Here is a 21,024-nt window from a genome sequence, read left to right on the forward strand (position 1 = left end):
TCTGCCTCTCCTGCAATGTCCCGCTGGGTTCCAGTCTAATACTTGTTTACAGATTTCGTTTCCGCCCTACGTAGAGTGTGGCCGACCCAGCCCCACTTCCGATCCCGAATTCCTGTTGCTATCGGTCTCTGGTGACAACGACGATGGAGCTCGTTGTTTGAGATTCAGTTGTGAGGCCACCAAGCCCGAATTATATACCGCAGGCATCTGTTAATGAACATCTGCAGCCGTTGAGTGTTCTCCATGTTTCGCTAGCGTAGCACAGATTTCACGTGAGAGTTGAAAATTCGTATTTTGGTGCGTTCACTTAGCTGCCTATTTTTCCAGATATTTCTTAAACTCGCAAAGGCAGCCCTTGCTTTCTTGATCCGTGCGCCTATGTCGATAGCTTTCAACATTCTCCACTGGTTGCCCAGCTACTGTGGAACTGGAAGGGGTCACCGTGTTACATCCAACGATTTGGTTTTGTTGACGTTGATGACTAAACCTGCCGAAGAGGAGCGAAAAGGGATTGAACTACGAAAGTAGGTAGCAGAACATGTGTATAAGGAAAATAAGTCAATTACGACATCAAACATAAAATACAATTTGAAGAAATGTCTCTTCACCGTGGAAATTTGATGTAGCTGAGAATCTTTCGACGGGTACAAACATTGCTGTCGAATAAGGATCAGATAAACGGCAGCTAAGCATTAATTATCGGTATAGGTAAGTAAGGTAGTTAAATTAGAATAGATTACTTACCCAGCGGAGTACAAATAGTTTAAGCTGCGATTGTTTTCTTCAAGCTGAGTCAAATACGAGACACTGAAGAGGGTCTTACAGCTGAGGTTGAAATATGTGTATGTAAAGATTACAAAGGTAGCGGAACTAAGTGAAATAGTTGTATGACAGGCCCTTCTTCGACAAAACGATTTCTTGACGACAATCTGTGTGAGTAGCACCCGCTACTCGTAAGATTGAGTGAGAATTACAATCCCTACCAAAAAAATATAATTACATTGGAGATTCTTTCGTTCTTATTTACAAACATGTTGAGTATACATTTGTTAAATGTTATTACAAGTCTTAATGTAACTATAGTGTCAGTTACAGTTATTTATAGTATAGTAATATGGTATATCTAAGAATGCTTATTTTTTCTCATAAACCTCTGAAAATCTAATAGGCCGACAGACTACAAACGGGTCTCCACTCATATTTCCTGGACAACTGCAAATTGGTACATGATTTCTCACCTAAATTGATGAATTAAAAAAAAGAGGAGGTAATTGAGTCGAATCATAGTTCAACAAAACAGGGTAGGGGAAAAGTGGGTAAAACCGACACCTTAAGCAACTTTACAGTTCCCCAATCTATGAAGCAATTTTCCGGTCTGGAAATTTCATACAAACATACTTTGGCTCTTCATGCATCAGTCCATGTGGTCTCAGGGCAATATTTCTTGATAGAATTTGATTTATGATGAAAACGCGAACAGTCCATCTTCCAGCCCAAACAGCTGGGGTGTGGGTAAGATCGACACCACATGAGGGTAAAACCGACACATCAAGTCTTTATGGAATTGAACATCATAACAATTCTAAATGATGTTACAACATAATAGAAAATGTTTAACAACACTCATTTTAATTTTTGTGTATGAAATTCATGTTTAGGGATCACTCATAAACGATGGTTGAACCAAATTTTATATATTTAAAATCATCACCATATATCATATTTTATTTAGTTTCTTTAGCAGGTCGAGGAAAAATATATAGAGTTTAAGAATGTTAGTCACAAATTTACTAACTGCTGTAAATATTGACCTACATTTAAATTTCACTTATTTTAAAAAGTTGTTTATAACGGCGATTTAAAATAAATGCGTATGGTGCAGTTATGACAAGAAATGAAAATGACCAGTTCCGTGACAAGCTACATGTTTACAGGGGTGAAAATGGATCACGAAAGAACAACACTAGAGAACGGGTTGAATATATCTAAGAGTAAAATATGCCTAAAAATACGGTTCTTCTTTGAGCGCTATTGGTATCCGACCTGCAGGCTTTCCTTGATGACCCAATATTAACTACTAGACCTATTGCCACGACACATGATGATATGGCATGTAATCAGTCTATGATTACTCGTTATATTCCTATGATAAGTTATATTCCTCGGCGCCTCGTTTTACAATTCATGAATGATATTATGCGAATGATAAGTCTAATAAAACAGAGGTATTTCGTGATTCGATGGCAGGTGTCGAATTTACCCCAACAGATAACATAATAGTGATGAGATACATGTGGATGTTTATAATTAGAAAAGTTAACTATTTTTCCACAACATACACAAAATGATGTTCAATTATGGATCAGAGGTGAATTAAATACTGAAAATCAACAAATTATTGTCGAAAAAGCTTATACACTGATGCCTAAATTTTACATAACTTATCTCCTCAATGGTGATCAATGCTAATTGTCTGTTTATTATGACTCTTATACATCTCCGCCAGTTACAAAATGACTAGAAATACAAGAAAACAAACAATTATTCAAAGTGTGTTGAAATTCTGTCCGATAATCACTTGAAATCAGAGATTTGAAGTGGTGTCGGTTTTACCCGCAGTGTCGGTTTTACCCACAATTCCCCTATCCCTTACCGTGCATCTTGCATGAGCGCCACAAACTCCCGAGCAAGCGGAGACACAATTTCCTTGGTGGCATATTTGATCTGCACGACATTCGACATTCTTCAAGCATTCCGACCTAAGGAGTATATTTTAATGGTAAGGTTATCATTTATTTTTGTGAACTGTTGACTACATTTATTCACCCAAACAGCGGATGGCAGATTTTAATACAGTTGTGCATAAGAAGCATACAGAAAATGTATAAAATTTTAGCATATGCAACTTCGGGAGATTTCTGCAACACCATCTCTGACAGCCACACACTTGACTTTAGTACTTAAGTATTACAGATATCACAGCATTAGCGATTTGGTTTCGAACTCTTAAACAGAGTGTAAAATAATCGAAATTTCTTTGTGAAGTCCATCTTTCTTCACTTGTCAGCTCACTTTCAGACACATTTATAGTCGGCTCTGGACTGTCAATATTCGGTTGAATATTAGTCATTGAATATTTATGGACATTTTACAAATTGATAAATTATCTGAAATCTGGACACGATTCAAATGAGTAAAGTAATTTATTACATAGAACTAAATCCGATTTCCATCCGCGAAGCTTTTTCAACAGTAAAGGCTGCCTTAAGGTAGCCTCACACCTCGGGAATTTGGTCCGCGGATTTTTTCCCCATGCATTTTTGCATATGCGATGTTTTCGGAATTTGGGCACGGAAAATAAAAAATCCCGGCCCCCTTTAAAATACACGGGGACCAAAATCCGGCGGAAAATTTTCCCGAGGTGTAAAGGAAAAAATCCGCGGACCAAATTCCCGAGGTGTAAGGTGGCCGGAAAATCAAAATCCCGGCCCCATTTAAAATGCACGGGGACCAAAATCCGAGGAAAATTTTTCTCGAGATGTAAGGTAGCCCTTAAGGCTACCTTGCATTTTAAATGGGGCCGGGATTTTTATTTTCCTTGCCCAAATCCCGTAAACATCGCATATGCAAAAATACATGGGGAAAAATCCGCAATCCAAATTCCCGAGGTGTGAGGCTACCTTAAACATCAACATAAACAATGCAAATTATGTTTTTTTCTGTACATAATAAGCACACTCAGTGACAGTCGAATGAATGAGTTGGTGGAGTTGTCGTCCGACTATATCATTCTATGTTTTGAATATTCATGCGATGTTTGTCAAAATTCGGACCGAAGTTGCTTCATGAAGATAAATATTTTAATTGCTTCTGTCGCAGAGAAAAAGGTGATTCCAAAATATGGCGTGGATGATAAGCTTTTACTCGAATTTCATCTTTTAAATAAATTTGATTCTATTGCACCGCAATAGTTGTAATGAAGGAATTTGTAAAAACTAGATTTTTTAAATTACAAACTAAAATTGTGTAACACACCTTCTACAAAACGTCAATGGGTTTCCACCATATCCGAGAGGACATGAGCATATTGGTCTTCCGGTGTCAGTCTCACGACAATTGGCATTCGAGCCACAGGGATTCGGCAAACAAGCACCACCTGTAAAAATAAATAACTTGAGTTTAATTTTAATTATTCTTATTAGAGTTCCTCTCTGATGCCAATTAGATATCATTTATAATCTGAATTAAAATTTCAATACAGAATAGAGAATGAGTTAATTCTATTTAACTAAATTACTAATTATAACTGAGATTTCCTTCTCAAAATTCATTTCCAACCTCAAATTCAAATTTAAATTGACCCTCAAATTTTTATTTAAATTGACAAGTAATCCCTTAGGGGGCTACGAAATGGTGAGTTGACATCCGGGAAGGAGCGCCTAACATAGCTCTGGTCCTCACAAGTTCCAATACTCAAGCTTCCACGGGTTTTCCGATGACAATTGACCGCTAGCTAAGGATTGCCTACTTAGTTGGTAGTGAAGCCTGGGCACTGTTGTCCTTCTGACATTAGCTAGAGTGGGAGGGTGCGTCCTGTGGGGTCTGCCTTTCACAGAAAAAAATAATGAAAACTTATCAGCGCGTAAAAAACATAGACGTGGAAAATTACACTATTCTGAGCATATATGAATCTTATCCATCAATTTCGCCCTAAATGTAAGCAATTTGTACAGCATTATGCCACTTAATCTAATAAATAGTGACATTCTTCTTCTTTGTTGGCATTACATCCTCACACTGGGACAGAGCCGCCTCGCAGCTTAGTGTTCATTAAGCCCTTCCACAGTTATTAACTGCGAGGTTTCTAAGCCAAGCTACCATTTCTGCATTCGTATATCATGAGGCTAACACGATGATACTTTTATGCCCAGGGAAGTCGAGACAATTTCCAATCCGAAAATTGTCTAGACCGGCACCGGGAATCGAACCCAGCCACCCTAAATAGTGACATTATGCAATATAAATTGCATACATTCAAGCGAAAATGTCGTTTAAAATTAAGCTCTTTTTGGAATTCCCTTTATGTACATTACTTTCGTGTAAATTTCAACAACTTTTTCTATCAGTGTAGGATGTAGTGGGGTTCTACAGTGGGCTCTGTTGAACTTCTATAAAAAGCTGCATGTGTCCCCAAGCAGGCCCTATCAAAGCGACCGTGTGTCGCTCAAAGCGCACTAGCCTAGTCTTGCTGTTGGGTGGGACTTTAAAGCGGCTGAGAAGGAAATGCTATTCCCCGGAAGGTGGATAGGGAACTGTTCCCGAAACATCAATTTGTTCGAGAATCCGATAATGAAAGAATACGGACTGATTTTATGGCGACGACTCTTAGCGCGAAACAACAGACACGAATAGGAACATGGAACGTATTATAAGTGAAAGGATAATCGTTGCCAGACTTGGAACTCTCATACCGTATCGTGCTTTCGTGCTGTGCGGCTCTATTTTCTCTCTTTGCGGAAGGAAGTTTTTAATACTACCCGAAGCTATTTTAATTTCAACAGTGCTTCACAGCGCTATTTGTATCTACTGATCCCGTTACGATCTTTGCAAGGACCCGTGCCTTCGTTTTATGTTGGACCCGTTTGCGGAAGTAAAATTCCGACAAGCGGTGGTAATCCTGCAGGGACACCGTTCTGGGAAAAAAAACTCTTAGAACGTCCCGTCTTCACGCTCAGCAATGAGTATTAATAAAAACAAGAGGAATGGGGACTCTCTGAATTCTCCACTTCCTTCAAAGAAACAAGGTTTCAAGACCGTCCTGCCAAAGCGCGGAAAAAATAGAAGGAAGCTGGAGACTTCAGATATTCCTTCTAACTTTAATACCGGAAATAATTCTTTCCCTATCGAACTGAGCAATCAGTTCGATTTGATTAATGATGAAATTGAGCAAATCGAATCTACCTTTAGCCCAGGTGATTCGATTCATGCGAAGAAACAAAGGATTCCGCCAATTGTGGTATCTGTTGCCGAGTTTTCTGGCTTTCGGAATGAAATCTTGAGTAACCTTCAGGGGATCAAGGTTTCATTTCAGATTGCTAGGAAGGGTGACTGCCGCGTTTTGCCGGGATCCTTTGACGATCGCAAACGTCTTGTTCGTTATTTAACTGAGTAGCGCCATAAATTCTTCACATACGACGACAAAACTGAGCGATTGTTCAAAGTCGTTTTGAAAGGTCTCTCCAGTGACGACAAATCACTGGATGAGATTAAAATTGAAATTTCTGAATTACTTGGATTTTCACCAGTCCAAGTAATTAAGATGAAAAAGAAATCTCGCTCTGGTACTTCCCAGAGCGTACTTCCCAGAGGGGTATTTCTCAAGAATTTGATTTAGTTCACTTTAACAAAAATGAACTAAATAATATGAAAAGTTTGGAAAAGGCCTGCACACTCAGTTTTTATTTCTGCAGCTCGGCAAAAATCCGCACAGCCGTGCGCCAGCAAAATAAATAACTGATATACCGGCAAAAATAGCGTTTGTTAGCTGATTTTCTAATTTGCCGAAAATTGCTGATTATCAGTAATTTGCCACATGGATGCTAAATGCATGATTTGTGGTGGAACCTCTCACGTCAAGGACGCCTGTCCTGTGAGAGAAGATTCCAATAAATTTAAATGTGCAAATTGTGGGGGCAATCATAAATCCAATTTCTGGGAATGCCCTTCACGCAAAAAGTTTGACTTCCGTGCAAAATTGATGACGGGAAATTCCAATAGGATCCCAGATTCGCCGGGTAAACATATGTCAAACGCTCAAAATGTGCAATCATTTGCCGGTCGAGTAATTCATACCCACCACAATCAACGAACAAATTTTGCTCCTACCTCTCAACGGGTAACGAGCAGTTCGTCGAATTCTAATTTTTCAAACACGCCCTTCTATGCTAGAATCGCTGCAGGGAGGCACAATTTTATTTCCGAAAATTTACCGACGATGAATGACTTTCATACCCATTCTTCAACGGGAAATAACGTTCGTTTTGACGACTCAGGTTCAGGTAGCATGTCTGCTTCCGACTTTGATTTCTTAATGAACAATTGCATCACATGATTGATGCAATGTTCAAAGCAAATACCAAAACTGAAGCAGTTCAGGTTGGTATCAAATTTACCCAAAGAATTGTTATTGGACTTCGTTTTAATGGATCCAAATAATTCTTTGAAAATTTTAAATTGGAATGCCCGCTCTTTAAAGGGTAAGAAAGATGAATTATTCAACTTCCTATCAGTTTATAATGTGCACATTGCCATTATAACTGAAACATATTTAAAACCTAGTCTTTGCATCAAAAGAGATCCAAATTATAGATAGTAGAATCTATAGATGAGCGAAAGCATGGCTGAGTCAATTTTTTTGCCCGTGCACACGCGCATACGACGTCACAGCCCTTAACGTTTCCATTGAAATCGTGACGTCATGCTCGTTTGGAGACACGTTTGACAGTTCGTTTGGAGACAGAGGATTTATCTTCGCTCATCTATATATTCCACTATCTATAATCCAAATTATTTTATTTACCGAAATGATCGTCTTGACAGCGCCTGTGGTCGGGTCGCCATTGTCATTAATAGACGTATCAAACATAAATTATATTCTTCGTTTGAAACCAAAGTTTTCGAAACCTTGCGAGTTTCTGTTGAAACAAATTTTGGACAATTCTCTTTTATTGCTGCCTACTTGCCTCTCCAGTGCAATGGGCAGCAAAGGAATTTGTTGAGAGCTGATCTTCAAATTCTAACTCGCAACAAATCAAAAAAAATTATAATTGGAGACTTCAATGCCAAGCACCGTTCATGGAATAATGCTCAAAGCAATTCCAATGATAAAATTTTATATGAAGATTGTTCTGTGGATCCCAATGGACCAACTTGTTTTTCATCCACTCGAAATCCTTCGACTATTGATTTGGTTTTAACGGATTCAAGTCAGCTGTGTGGTCAATTGATAACTCATGCTGACTTTGACTCTGATCACCTTCCTGTGACGTTTAAAATCTCACAAGAAGCCATTTATAATCCAATCAGCTCTACTTTTAATTATCATAGAGCTGATTGGGATTTATATAAAACGTATATCGATAGGAATTTTGATGTTGATATTCCTCTCGATACCAAAAGTGATATTGATAATGCTCTCGTATCTTTGACAAATTCAATTGTCGAAGCCAGAGACATTGCAATTCCTAAATGTGAAATTAAATTCAACTCGATTATTATTGACGACGATCTGATCCGTCTTAAAGATGTGAGGCGAAGGCAATACCAAAGAACTCGCGATCCCGCGTTGAAAGTTATTTGGCGAGATTTGCAAAATGAAATTAAAAAAACGTTTAGCTATTCTGAGAAATACCAACTTTGAGAATAATGTCTCGAAGTTGGAACCCAGTTCGAAACCCTTTTGGAAATTAACGAAAATTCTTAAACAAACCTCAAAAGCCAATTCCAGCGCTTAACGAGGGAAATAAAATTTTATTAACAAATGGCGAAAAGGCTCAAAAACTTGCTCAGCAGTTCGAGAGTGCCCATAATTTTAGTCTAGGTCTCACTAGTCCAATTGAGGATCAGGTTACACGGAGCTTCGAAGACATTCTCAATCAAGAAAATGTTTTTGACCCTCCGTTGGGAACTAATTTGGATGAAGTGAGATCTATTACTAGAAAATTTAAAAATATGAAAGCACCGGGTGATGATGGTATTTTCTACCTTACCTTTTTTGATTAATTTATTTAACAAATGTTTTCAATTGGCATACTTTCCAGATAAATGGAAAAACGCCAAAGTTGTTCCAATTTTGAAGCCGGACAAAATCCAGCTGAGGCTTCTAGTTATCGCTCAATCAGTTTGCTTTCTTCAATAAGCAAACTGTTTGAAAAGATTATTTTGAATAGAATGATGGTTCATATTAATGACAATTCTATTTTTGCTGATGAGCAATTTGGTTTTCGCCATGGGCATTCAACCGCTCATCAGTTATCAAGAGTAACGAATCCAATTCGGCTCAACAAATCTTAAGGATATTCGACTGGAGTTGCTCTTCTTGATATAGAGAAAGCATTTGATAGTGTTTGGCATGTATGTTTGATTGTAAAATTGATGAATTTTGAGTTTCTTCTGTACATTATTAAACTGATCCAAAATTATTTATCAAGGTAAACTATCAGAATTCTAAATCTGATTACCTGTAAGGGCTGGTGTCCTCCAGGGCAGCATACTGGGGCCCATATTGTATAACATTTTTACTTCTGACTTAACTGATTTACCACCAGGGTGTCAAAAATCTTTGTTTGCGAATGACACGGTCCTTTCAGCCAAAGGGCGAAGCCTTCGTGTCATTTGTAGTAGATTGCAAAAAAGTTTGGATATTTTCTCCACATACTTGCAAAAATGGAAAATTTCCCCGAATGCTTCCAAAACTCAGCTTATAATTTTCCCACATAAGCCGAGAGCTTCTTATTTGAAACCTTCTAGCAGACATATTGTCACTATGAATGTGGTTCCAATTAATTTGTAACCCGCCATTTTAGGGTTACAATTAAAACCCCTTGGTTCTTGGGCCAATTTAGCTCAGACCCCCAAAAAAAAATTGTAAATATATGTTTCCGTGTTCGTCTACTAATTTATTATTAAATGTCTGTATATAAAATAAATGTCTGTGGTCCATATTTGTATGTTTGACTGATATTTATTTTGTATATAACAACTGTAGGTGTAAACAAACAATTATATTAATTAAAGATGACGTTTGAGTCCAAGTTTGTATATTATATTTAGTTGTTTGTTTACCTCCTGTTGGTGTTAAAAATATATTTATTTACATTATTTACAATATTTATTTACATTATTTACATTATTTATATACGTTATTTATTGGATTTCCTATTTACATTATTTATTCGAATATTTATTTACACTATTTATTATAATTATTTACACTATTTGCATTTGAATATTGTCATACAAAATTACATAAAGAAATGAAAAAAAAAAGAAAACAAGCAATTAGGGCTGAAAATGTACAGATTTTGCATGCAATCTAGCTAAAATTATTTGAATTTAAATCTAAAATTTGAAAACGCAACATCAACCAAAACCCCTAGATATTATACTAATAAAAATCAACGAGAAACGCAGCGATTCACCAAAACGCACACCGGAATAACGAAATGGCAGGCTATGGGCGTTATATTCAGGGCAACAAGAATAGGATAAAAGGGCAAGGCCTCCATAGAATCGCTCTCTTAAGTAATCGATCGGTCCAGAGGAGTGACGAACAGTTAGTGACACCCACGAATTTGCCACGTTTTCCCGCAATTCGTAGTTCCGTAGTTGTGAGATTTGTATCTTAAATTATTTTAAAACTTACAAACTAAAGTAAAGTGATTATTTCGTTAAAAGTTTCAAACTTATCAGCTAAAGTTAAAAATACCTAAAAGTTGAAACCCGGTACGGGCCTATGCTTGGCTGCACCACGGACGGTTAAGAAAAGTAGACACCAAAGTGATCAAGTCCATAAGTGAACGTTATTTCTAACCGAGTTAGGCCAGCTAGGCCAAAAGCGTACCATACAAAAGTCCGAGCGAGCGTGGTGCAAATCATTGCGAAGAACAGTGCCGGTGTATAGTGGTCCGAGCTGACGGTGAAGAGTGTGCCTAGAACAAGTGAAAGCACATGGTGGTGTGCTGTAAAGACTGGTACCGTCGGCTCCGGTGTTTCTCGCTCGGATAGGACCACCTTGTAAAGTGCGCGCGCGAAATAGTACCGCTCCCTGGACCATTGGAACATTGACCAAGCGTTACAATACGGTCACAGTGTCACTTGTGTTTCCCTCGTGCAAATTGGGAATGAAGTTTGAGTGCCCCATGATACGGTAAAGCCAAGACAACATCCCTGGAACATCCAGCCTAGTGCCCCTTGCCGTGGTTTTCGTCGTCAACGTTTGTTCACCCCTGCTCCCGGTTCTGCTGTATGTCGACCACCGAGTGATCATCAATCGGCCGCAACGTTTGTGTGAGAAATCCAAGTAAGATCGAAACATTTTGTTAGTTACACGCTAAATAAAGTTCAATTAAAGTGCACTTCAAAATACTATTTAAAAAAAAACCTTTTCAATAAATGTTAAACGTTTCTTGTCTGAGTCAAATTGGTTAGTTTTAAGATTCAAAAATATTACATTCCTTCCCATTTTATTGTTTTGCTTGTTTTCTGTAATCAAATTGTTAATTTATTGCCCAAGTGACCAAACGGGAAGGCAGTCTCCACCAGGAACCTAACACTTTATGAACGACCCTGTAAACTAAACAACTATCAATTTAAAGAGGCTGTTGTAGAGCCCACCCCAAGTGTACACCGTGGCTAGACCAGTGTCCAGGGGAGTAGCCAGGGGTCCATCTGACCCTTGTAGACCTTAAAATAGTTTCACTGGCGCCCAACGCAAAAGAAAAAGTGGATTACTCATCAAAAAAAGTAATTCCCTTTTTCAATCGGTTCCGGGGAGAGATTGCCATTAATTTCAATTAAAGTCAATTCACGCGTGGTCATTAGGTTTTTCCAATCAGAACTGAATTGTACTGAGTGATTTTTAGAGTGTCTCTGATAAATTGTTGCGGATGATGATAAAAGGCAAATTTAATACTGTTCGTGTGTTTGTCGAAAATGATCAGAAATCGTAGACCGGTTCATTGAAAATATCTAATCAATCTATTATTGCTGAACGTGAATTGGAAATTAAAACTTAGATATTTTTCTCACAGGTATGGCAAAAATTTATTCGTTTTTTTCTAATTAAATTTGAATTATTATTGTTAATTACCGTTTTATTATTTCATCTGAGTGGTATTAATTGTTTTGAATTTAATTAAATCTATTTTGGATAAATAAGGTTTTTCGAATTTAAAGATTTTTCAACATGGCTAATTCACAATACACCTACGATCAGGCAAGCTTACTCCTGATGCGATGGTATCACACCATGAGGGTTGAGTTTCTGAATGAGGACGAATTACATGAAGAGCTGCAAGCTCGCAATGTCACCATCACTCGTGACATGGACCTCGCCAGGAAACGTAAGTTCCTGATTGATCGGTTGAAGCTTGAAGGAGAAGGGAAAAATACCGATTCTTTGTTCGTTCCTAAAGATCCTACAAAGGATCTAGAAATGTGTGCTAAACGATGCTCCGAATTGAGAGGTCTGTTAGATGGGGAAGAAGATGAGGCAAATAAACGTGTTTTGCAGCACCGTCTAATACACTATGGTGCGTATGTCGTGCGATTGTTGTCTGAATCGCGGGGTTCACCCAATCTGCATGGGTGTATGCAGGGGATGGTTGTTGAGATGGTTGATGCACTGGAACATTATTTCAGCCCACAGGAGCAGTTTCAGAAGGGTTCTGGAACGCAGACCACAGGTGATGGTGTCGCTGTGGTAATCAGCGATGTACGAGTTGATGAGCAAGAAGAAGAGCAGGGAAGAGAGAATGTACGTGAGGAACTGGCTGCCCCGGTGGCGCCGCAAATGTTAAGATTTAGCGAAGACGAGTTAGATTGGATTCACAGACTAGAAGCACGGTTGGTCGGTCTAGAGCAAGAGCTGTTTGCTCGCAAGGCAGGTGTGGAAATAGCTGTACAGACTGAACCGATCGATTCATTAATGCTCGATTCATCCCAGAATCCTTTTCCAGTATCCCAACACGATTACAGTAACTTTTCCCATCATTTTTCTCAAAATCCGTTCCGATCTGCAAGTAGTTACTGTAATTTTCCTGGAATCAATCGTTCGGAACAGCAATTCCACCCACCGTCCAATCCGCATCCCACCTTTGCAGCTCCACAACCGCATTCTTCGCGTGTACCGTTGAACTGTACACATACGTTGCCTCCCGTGAATACTTTTTCGAATTTCCAACAGTCGCAAAATCCACAGTACCCGCGAGCTGCATACCCAGCTAGTAACCAACATCCCTTTCAAAATCAATCCCAACATGTTCAGTATCAAGCTCCGTATCAATCCCGTCATATCTTGCCGGTATCCAAATGGAATATTGGCAAGTACAGTGGTGATGATCAGGGCTTGAAACTCAACGAGTTTCTCGAGCTTGTCCAAGCTTTTTCCCTGGCCGAGCATGTTTCGAAGGAGGAGTTATTCGAGTCCGCTATACATCTGTTTACCGGTTCCGCTTTAAAGTGGTACATGACGCAGCGAACGACAGGTCGGTTGATGAATTGGGAGCATCTGGTGTTCGAATTGCGACGAACTTACATGCATCCAGACCTGGATGCTTTAATCAAAATGAAGATTTACCAAAGAAGGCAGCAGAAGCAGGAATCTTTTCACGAATATTATTTTGAAATGGAAAAGCTGTTTCGGAGTATGTGCGTTCAAATAGCGGACCCTGAAAAGGTTCAAATCCTACAACAAAACATGCGAATCGATTACAAACGTCAAATGACATTCATTCCCATCCTCAATCTCGAGACGCTCATAGCTGCCGGACAGAAGTTAGATGCTCTAAACTTTTCGGCGTACAGCAAGGTGTTTGGTACCGAAAAGTCGGTACAGGCTATAGAAGCCCAGGAAAACATAGGTCGAAGTCAGGTTAAACCTCCACCCCCACAACTACAGAAACGTCCACCAGGTCAGTTCAAAGATCAGGGTAACCAGAATAGGAACAATACCAATCGTCCGGGTCCTTCTAACAACCCTCCGCCTAGCTTTGATGCAGGTACGGCTCGAAATTTCCATAAATCGCCTCCTATGTCGAACCCCCGCCGGCCAAATGAGCCAAAGTCGCCAGTCCCCGGCCCATCTGGCAATTCTTCTCGTCCTCAGCTAACCCTAGAACAGGTCGTCAGTGGGCATAAGCCTCCACACCCCAATACGTGTTTCAATTGTGGAACACCCGGACATCATGTCGCCATGTGTCGCCAGCCACGTCGTTTGTTCTGTGACAACTGTGGACTGCATGGGTTTCCGACAAGTTTTTGTCCGTATTGTTTAAAAAACGGCCAACGGGCGGACGAAAATCGCCGTTCACAGAACCCGCAGGCGTAACTACTTCAAGATCTATCAAAATCCCACCAGTCTTCTGGGAATCCACTTCCGAAGACTACTATAACCGACCGGAGGAAGTCTGCTTCATAAATTACCCATTCAAAGATGATAACCGTCCTTTTGTTTCGATAAAAGTTTATGGACTTCCGCTAAAAGCTCTGCTGGATAGCGGAGCAACTATACGGTCATCAGCGAAAGTATTTTCACCCGGTTAAAACCAAAGAAACTCCACAAACCCCCTAGAAATATTTCACTACGTTCGGCTAGCGGTGACAAGCTCACCATTCTTGGCCAAGTTCACCTTCCGATCCGTTTCAGCGACAGGATGAAAATTGTTCCGACCCTTGTTATCCAAAACCTATCCCTCGACTGTATATGCGGCATGGATTTCTGGACCAAGTTCCAAATTCAGCCCACGATTATACAGAACGAGCGGTTACCTGATTCAGGGAACGTTGCAACTATCGATCCATCGATTCCAGAAACCATTCTATCGGTTGACGAACGTCGGCGAATAGAAGAAATCAAAACGCTGTTTCTTCCAGCGAAAGCTGGGCAGCTAACAATCACACCGCTTACGCAACACCGAATTGTCATTAGTGACGAGTGGAAGGACAAACCTCCAGTCCGACAATTCCCTATATAATGTCCCCGAAGACGCAGGAGTTGGTGGCAGTAGAGCTACAACGGCTACTTGATGTGGGAATAATTGAACGTAGCAGTTCTGCTTGGTCCTTGAACTGTGTTCCCGTGATCAAACCCGCCAAGGTAAGGCTCTGCTTGGACGCGCGCAAAATCAACGAGAGGACTTTGCGCGATGCTTACCCTTTGCCCCACCCTGGTCGCATTTTAGGACAACTACCAAAAGCAAAATACCTCACTACGATAGATTTATCCGAAGCCTTCCTACAGGTTGGCCTCGAACCAAGCTCTCGTAAGTATACAGCGTTCAGCGTCCAGGGTAAAGGGTTGTTCCAGTACACCAGGATGCCTTTCGGCTTAGTAAACAGTCCAGCTACTCTGGCTAGGTTGATGGATACTGTACTAGGCCATGGTGTACTGGAACCGAACGTTTTCGTGTACCTTGACGATATCGTCATAGTCACGGAAACGTTCGAGCATCACGCAGAACTTCTCGTTGAAGTTGCGCGCCGTCTAAGGGAAGCAAACCTCAGCATTAACTTGGAGAAATCCAAGTTCGGTGTAAATGAAATTCCCTTCCTAGGATATCTTCTGAGTACCAGCGGTCTCCGGGCGAATCCTGAGAAAATCAGACCAATCGTAGAATACGAAAGGCCCACTACCGTTACAAAACTCAGAAGATTCCTAGGAATGGCGAATTATTATCGTCGTTTTATAGCCAACTTTAGTGGGGTGACATCCGCCCTAACGGATTTGCTTCAGACCAGCTCGAAAGTCATTCGATGGAGCGACGCTGCCGAGCTCGCCTTTTGCGAAATAAAGGAATGTCTAATCTCCTCCCCAATCCTCGGGAGTCCGGACTTTACCCGCGAATTCGTGATCCAAACAGACGCGAGTGATGTGGCCGTTGCCGGTGTGTTAACACAGCAACAAGAAGGCGGGGAACGGGTAATCTCCTACTACTCGCACAAGTTAACGACACCGCAGAAAAACTACCACGCGGCAGAGAAAGAGGCTCTGGCGGCAATTCTAGCCATCGAGGCATTCAGAGGATATGTAGAGGGGTATCATTTTACCCTTATTACAGATTCCTCTGCTCTCACCCATATTCTCAGTTCCAAATGGAAGGTAGGATCAAGGTGTAGCAGATGGGCTTTAGATCTCCAACAACACGATGTGACCGTGGTGCACCGAAAGGGAAAGGAAAATGTGGTCCCGGATGCTTTGTCACGGAGTGTTGCTGCGGTCCAGGACGCGTCAACTACATCCTGGTACTCCTCCATGCTGAGAAAGGTGTCCGTTAAACCGGACGATTTCGTCGATTTTAGGGTGGAAAATGGCAAATTGCTGAAGTTCGTAGCGACGCAGGGTGAACTCTATGATTCGCGCTTTGAATGGAAGCTAATTCCGACGACAGAAGAAATCGACAAGATTCTACAGGAGAATCACGATTCTGTCTTTCACCCGGGCTACGACAAAACCCTTGGCCGGATCCGGCAAAGGTACTACTGGCCTCGGATGGCCACTGAAATCCGTCGGTACTGCCGGAAATGCGAGACCTGCAAGGAGGTCAAAGCGCCGTCTGTCCCGGTGGCACCAGAAATGGGCAAAATGCGAATAGCAACACGCCCTTGGCAAATCGTTTCCGTTGATTACGTCGGTCCACTACCCCGCAGTCGGCGCGGAAATCAACATCTTCTAGTAGTGGCCGACTATTTTTCGAAGTGGGTCATGATTCAGCCTGTGAGGAGTATCGGGAGTTCAACCCTGTGTTCTATCTTAAAAGATCAGTGGTTTCTCCGAAACTCCGTCCCGGAGATCGTCATAACCGACAACGGGAGCTGTTTTCTGTCCAAGGAGTTTAAGGAACTGTTGGATCGGTTCAAGATAGCGCACTGGTTGAATTCTCGATACCACTCACAGGCTAATCCTGTGGAGAGGGTGAACAGGACCATAAACGCGGCGATTAGAACCTACGTTAAGGAGGACCAAAGGCTTTGGGACACCAAGGTGGCCGAAATTGAAATGGTCCTCAACACCAGCGTTCACTCGTCGACTGGGTTCACACCTTTTTTTGTGACGCACGGCCACGAGCAGTCTGAGATGGGAACGGATCATCAATTAGCTCGACACGACGAATCACTAACTCCAGAACAGCAAGAAGAGCGGAAGAAAAAGATGCTGGCCGATGTCTACGATGTTGTCACCAAAACCTCGCGAAGGCCCACCAATCATCAAACGCGACCTACAACCTTCGGCACAGAAAGTTCGCCAAAGCCTTCGTTCCCGGTCAGCTGATCTACAGGCGGAATATGAAGCTGTCGAGCGCTGCCGAGAACTACAACGCCAAATACGGACGCCAGTTTCTTCCCTGTCGAGTCAAGGCCAAACACGGCACCTCTTCCTACGAGCTCGAAGATCTGACAGGCAAAAACGTAGGGATCTGGCCTGCGGTGCACTTAAAACCCGGCTAAACAAACACCTCCCTTGACGACTCGTTATCCAACCAATTCAATCATCCAAAAATAGCCGCACGACCTAAAATTAGAAACAAATTTAACAAATATTTCCACGTAAACACAGCAGCATTCAATGCTCGGAGCATCTAGGTACATTAATTAATTGAGTTTTAACGTCTTCCAGCCAAATAGTCGCGAGAATGACGGGACCGATCAGAAACGTCAATCAGTCGACTTTCAGGGCTGTGTCGCCAACGTAAAGTTGGTATGCAGTCACTTACACTCAACCTCTCGAATGATCAGCTATTTCTTTCAGTAGTTATCAAATTTATTCTCTCGGACTAACGAGAGAGACGCTTGCGAGGAAATACTGTAATGAGATGCTGTTTCCACTTTGATTACGTTCGCGAGTCTCATCAAGATGAGTCACGTAGAAATTAAGTAATCAATTATAATTAAAGGGTACCCGAAGTAGAAGTAAGCTAAATAGGTAATAAGGAATGAATGTGGAACAGTGTATGAATGACTATTGATTGAATATTTAAGGGCGAGTGTATGATGCTTGGAATAATGAGTGGAGTACACTGGGAATGAATGAAAGTGTATTGTGTATGGGATGAATGAATGTAAAATTGTATGAAAGGGTAAAAAAATTTTAGTCCAAGGAAATCTTGTGACGGCCATTAATGAAAATGAGATGTCTAGGACTAATCTCTCAATTCATGTTCAGTTGTAATAGATTAAGGTTAGGTTGAAGTAAATGACTGTCTATGGTTTCTGATCATCATCCACAATAAAAGCGACAGTCGAAGCTCATTTAATCTGACGCACCTAGAACAGTTTCGTCATTGAAGCTTGGAGTCATTCTAATAAATTCGGCTATGAAAGGAATTCACCTGATTTTGACTTAATTTCCCTGTGTGTTATCAAGGTTGGACAGACTCACTTCGTCTATGTTATTCCGTGGAAAAGAGCTCTGGTTTTACTACGAATAATCATTCCACGGAATGTTCTGAGGAAGCAGTAGCCGCAGCCAAGGTCGACAGGATGAAAAAAAACCCTTCGGTTTTTTTTTACCCCGACTACGGGAGGATTGTAACCCGCCATTTTAGGGTTACAATTAAAACCCCTTGGTTCTTGGGCCAATTTAGCTCAGACCCCCAAAAAAAAATTGTAAGTATATGTTTCCGTGTTCGTCTACTAATTTATTATTAAATGTCTGTATATAAAATAAATGTCTGTGGTCCATATTTGTATGTTTGACTGATATTTATTTTGTATATAGCAGCTGTAGGGTGTAAACAAACAATTATATTAATTAAAAGATGACGTTTGAGTCCAAGTTTGTATATTATATTTAGTTGTTTGTTTACCTCCTGGTTGGTGTTAAAAATATATTTATTTACATTATTTACAATATTTATTTACATTATTTACATTATTTATATACATTATTTATTGGATTTCCTATTTACATTATTTATTCGAATATTTATTTACACTATTTATTATAATTATTTACACTATTTGCATTTGAATATTGTCATACAAAATTACATAAAGAAATGAAAAAAAAAAAGAAAACAAGCACTTAGGGCTGAAAATGTACAGATTTTGCATGCAATCTAGCTAAAATTATTTGAATTTAAATCTAAAATTTGAAAACGCAACATCAACCAAAACCCCTAGATATTATACTAATAAAAATCAACGAGAAACGCAGCGATTCATCAAAACGCACACCGGAATAACGAAATGGCAGGCTATGGGCGTTATATTCGGGGCGGCAAGAATAGGATAAAAGGGCAAGGCCTCCATAGAATCGCTCTCTTAAGTAATCGATCGGTCCAGAGGAGTGACGAACAGTTAGTGACACCCACGAATTTGCCACGTTTTCCCGCAATTCGTAGTTCCGTAGTTTGTGAGATTTGTATCTTAAATTATTTTAAAACTTACAAACTAAAGTAAAGTGATTATTTCGTTAAAAGTTTCAAACTTATCAGCTAAAGTTAAAAATACCTAAAAGTTGAAACCCGGTACGGGCCTATGCTTGGCTGCACCACGGACGGTTAAGAAAAGTAGACACCAAAGTGATCAAGTCCATAAGTGAACGTTATTTCTAACCGAGTTAGGCCAGCTAGGCCAAAAGCGTACCATACAAAAGTCCGAGCGAGCGTGGTGCAAATCATTGCGAAGAACAGTGCCGGTGTATAGTGGTCCGAGCTGACGGTGAAGAGTGTGCCTAGAACAAGTGAAAGCACATGGTGGTGTGCTGTAAAGACTGGTACCGTCGGCTCCGGTGTTTCTCGCTCGGATAGGACCACCTTGTAAAGTGCGCGCGCGAAATAGTACCGCTCCCTGGACCATTGGAACATTGACCAAGCGTTACAATACGGTCACAGTGTCACTTGTGTTTCCCTCGTGCAAATTGGGAATGAAGTTTGAGTGCCCCATGATACGGTAAAGCCAAGACAACATCCCTGGAACATCCAGCCTAGTGCCCCTTGCCGTGGTCTTCGTCGTCAACGTTTGTTCACCCCTGCTCCCGGTTCTGCTGTATGTCGACCACCGAGTGATCATCAATCGGCCGCAACGTTTGTGTGAGAAATCCAAGTAAGATCGAAACATTTTGTTAGTTACACGCTAAATAAAGTTCAATTAAAGTGCACTTCAAAATACTATTAAAAAAAAAACCTTTTCAATAAATGTTAAACGTTTCTTGTCTGAGTCAAATTGGTTAGTTTTAAGATTCAAAAATATTACATTCCTTCCCATTTTATTGTTTTGCTTGTTTTCTGTAATCAAATTGTTAATTTATTGCCCAAGTGACCAAACGGGAAGGCAGTCTCCACCAGGAACCTAACACTTTATGAACGACCCTGTAAACTAAACAACTATCAATTTAAAGAGGCTGTTGTAGAGCCCACCCCAAGTGTACACCGTGGCTAGACCAGTGTCCAGGGGAGTAGCCAGGGGTCCATCTGACCCTTGTAGACCTTAAAATAGTTTCAAATTGGTCTAGCAAAGCCAAATATTTAGGACTTCTGCTGGACCAAAAATTACCTTTTTAAAAATCACATTGAAGACCTTCAAGTCAAATGTAACAAATTGTTATAACATACCTTGTACTTGATATAGAACTACCTTGATCTATTTGCCAGTCTATTATCCCTCATATCTATATGTCATACATGTCAAATAAAGATTCATTCCATTGTACCAGTCAAAGCAATAACATGCGTTATTTATCCGTCTTGAATTCCCTGGTCTGAATTACGACAGTTTGGCGACGATAGAACCCGAGAAGAAAAGTAATCGGCGGATCAGCCGATTGAGGCTAGCGTTATACTTCGGGGCCAACCGTGATGACATTAGATTCAACGTGGAAGTGAGGTTATGTTGCTGCTGCTCCAGATTATCCAGCCGTTTTTTTTCCCTGTTGGTGTGTGTGTTTTCTCTTCTGCTGTTGACGGAGTGCTGACTGGTGTTAACGATGGTCGATCAGGATAATCTTGCTGCTGCGGTTGCGGCCATTGCTGCCGGTGCCGATAGACGACCAACATTAACGTTCGAACCGTTTGACAAATCAAAAACCAAATGGTGTCGTTGGGTGAAACGACTGGAAGGAGCAATGCGACTGTTCGGTGTGAATGACGACGACAAGCAAAGTGTACTACTACAATACATGGGTTCGGAGACGTACAACATCCTTGCAGATAATTTGTCTCCCGAAGAACCAGAAGATCAAACTTATGAACAAATCGTTGATGTACTTGCGGCGTACTATGATCCAGAGCCTCTCGAAATGGTGGAATT

The 21,024-nt window shown here is 40.7% G+C and overlaps 1 protein-coding gene across 1 annotated transcript in view; it reads right to left on the reverse strand.

Annotated features, from left to right (window-relative positions):
• Positions 1-1,058: 1,058 nt before the first annotated feature.
• LOC134209832 (transmembrane protease serine 9-like) overlaps positions 1,059-21,024 on the reverse strand; it is a 62,353-nt gene continuing 42,387 nt past the window's right edge. Inside the window, exons 8-10 of the mRNA XM_062685857.1 lie at positions 4,036-4,156; positions 2,654-2,759; positions 1,059-1,238 (exon numbers count right to left, since the gene is read on the reverse strand). Coding sequence (XP_062541841.1) covers positions 1,134-1,238; positions 2,654-2,759; positions 4,036-4,156 — 332 coding nt within the window. The 3' untranslated portion in view covers positions 1,059-1,133. The remainder of the gene's footprint in view (positions 1,239-2,653; positions 2,760-4,035; positions 4,157-21,024) is intronic.

The sequence above is a fragment of the Armigeres subalbatus genome, chromosome 2 (assembly GCF_024139115.2).
Source record: "Armigeres subalbatus isolate Guangzhou_Male chromosome 2, GZ_Asu_2, whole genome shotgun sequence".
Classification (NCBI taxonomy): Eukaryota; Metazoa; Arthropoda; class Insecta; order Diptera; family Culicidae; genus Armigeres; species Armigeres subalbatus.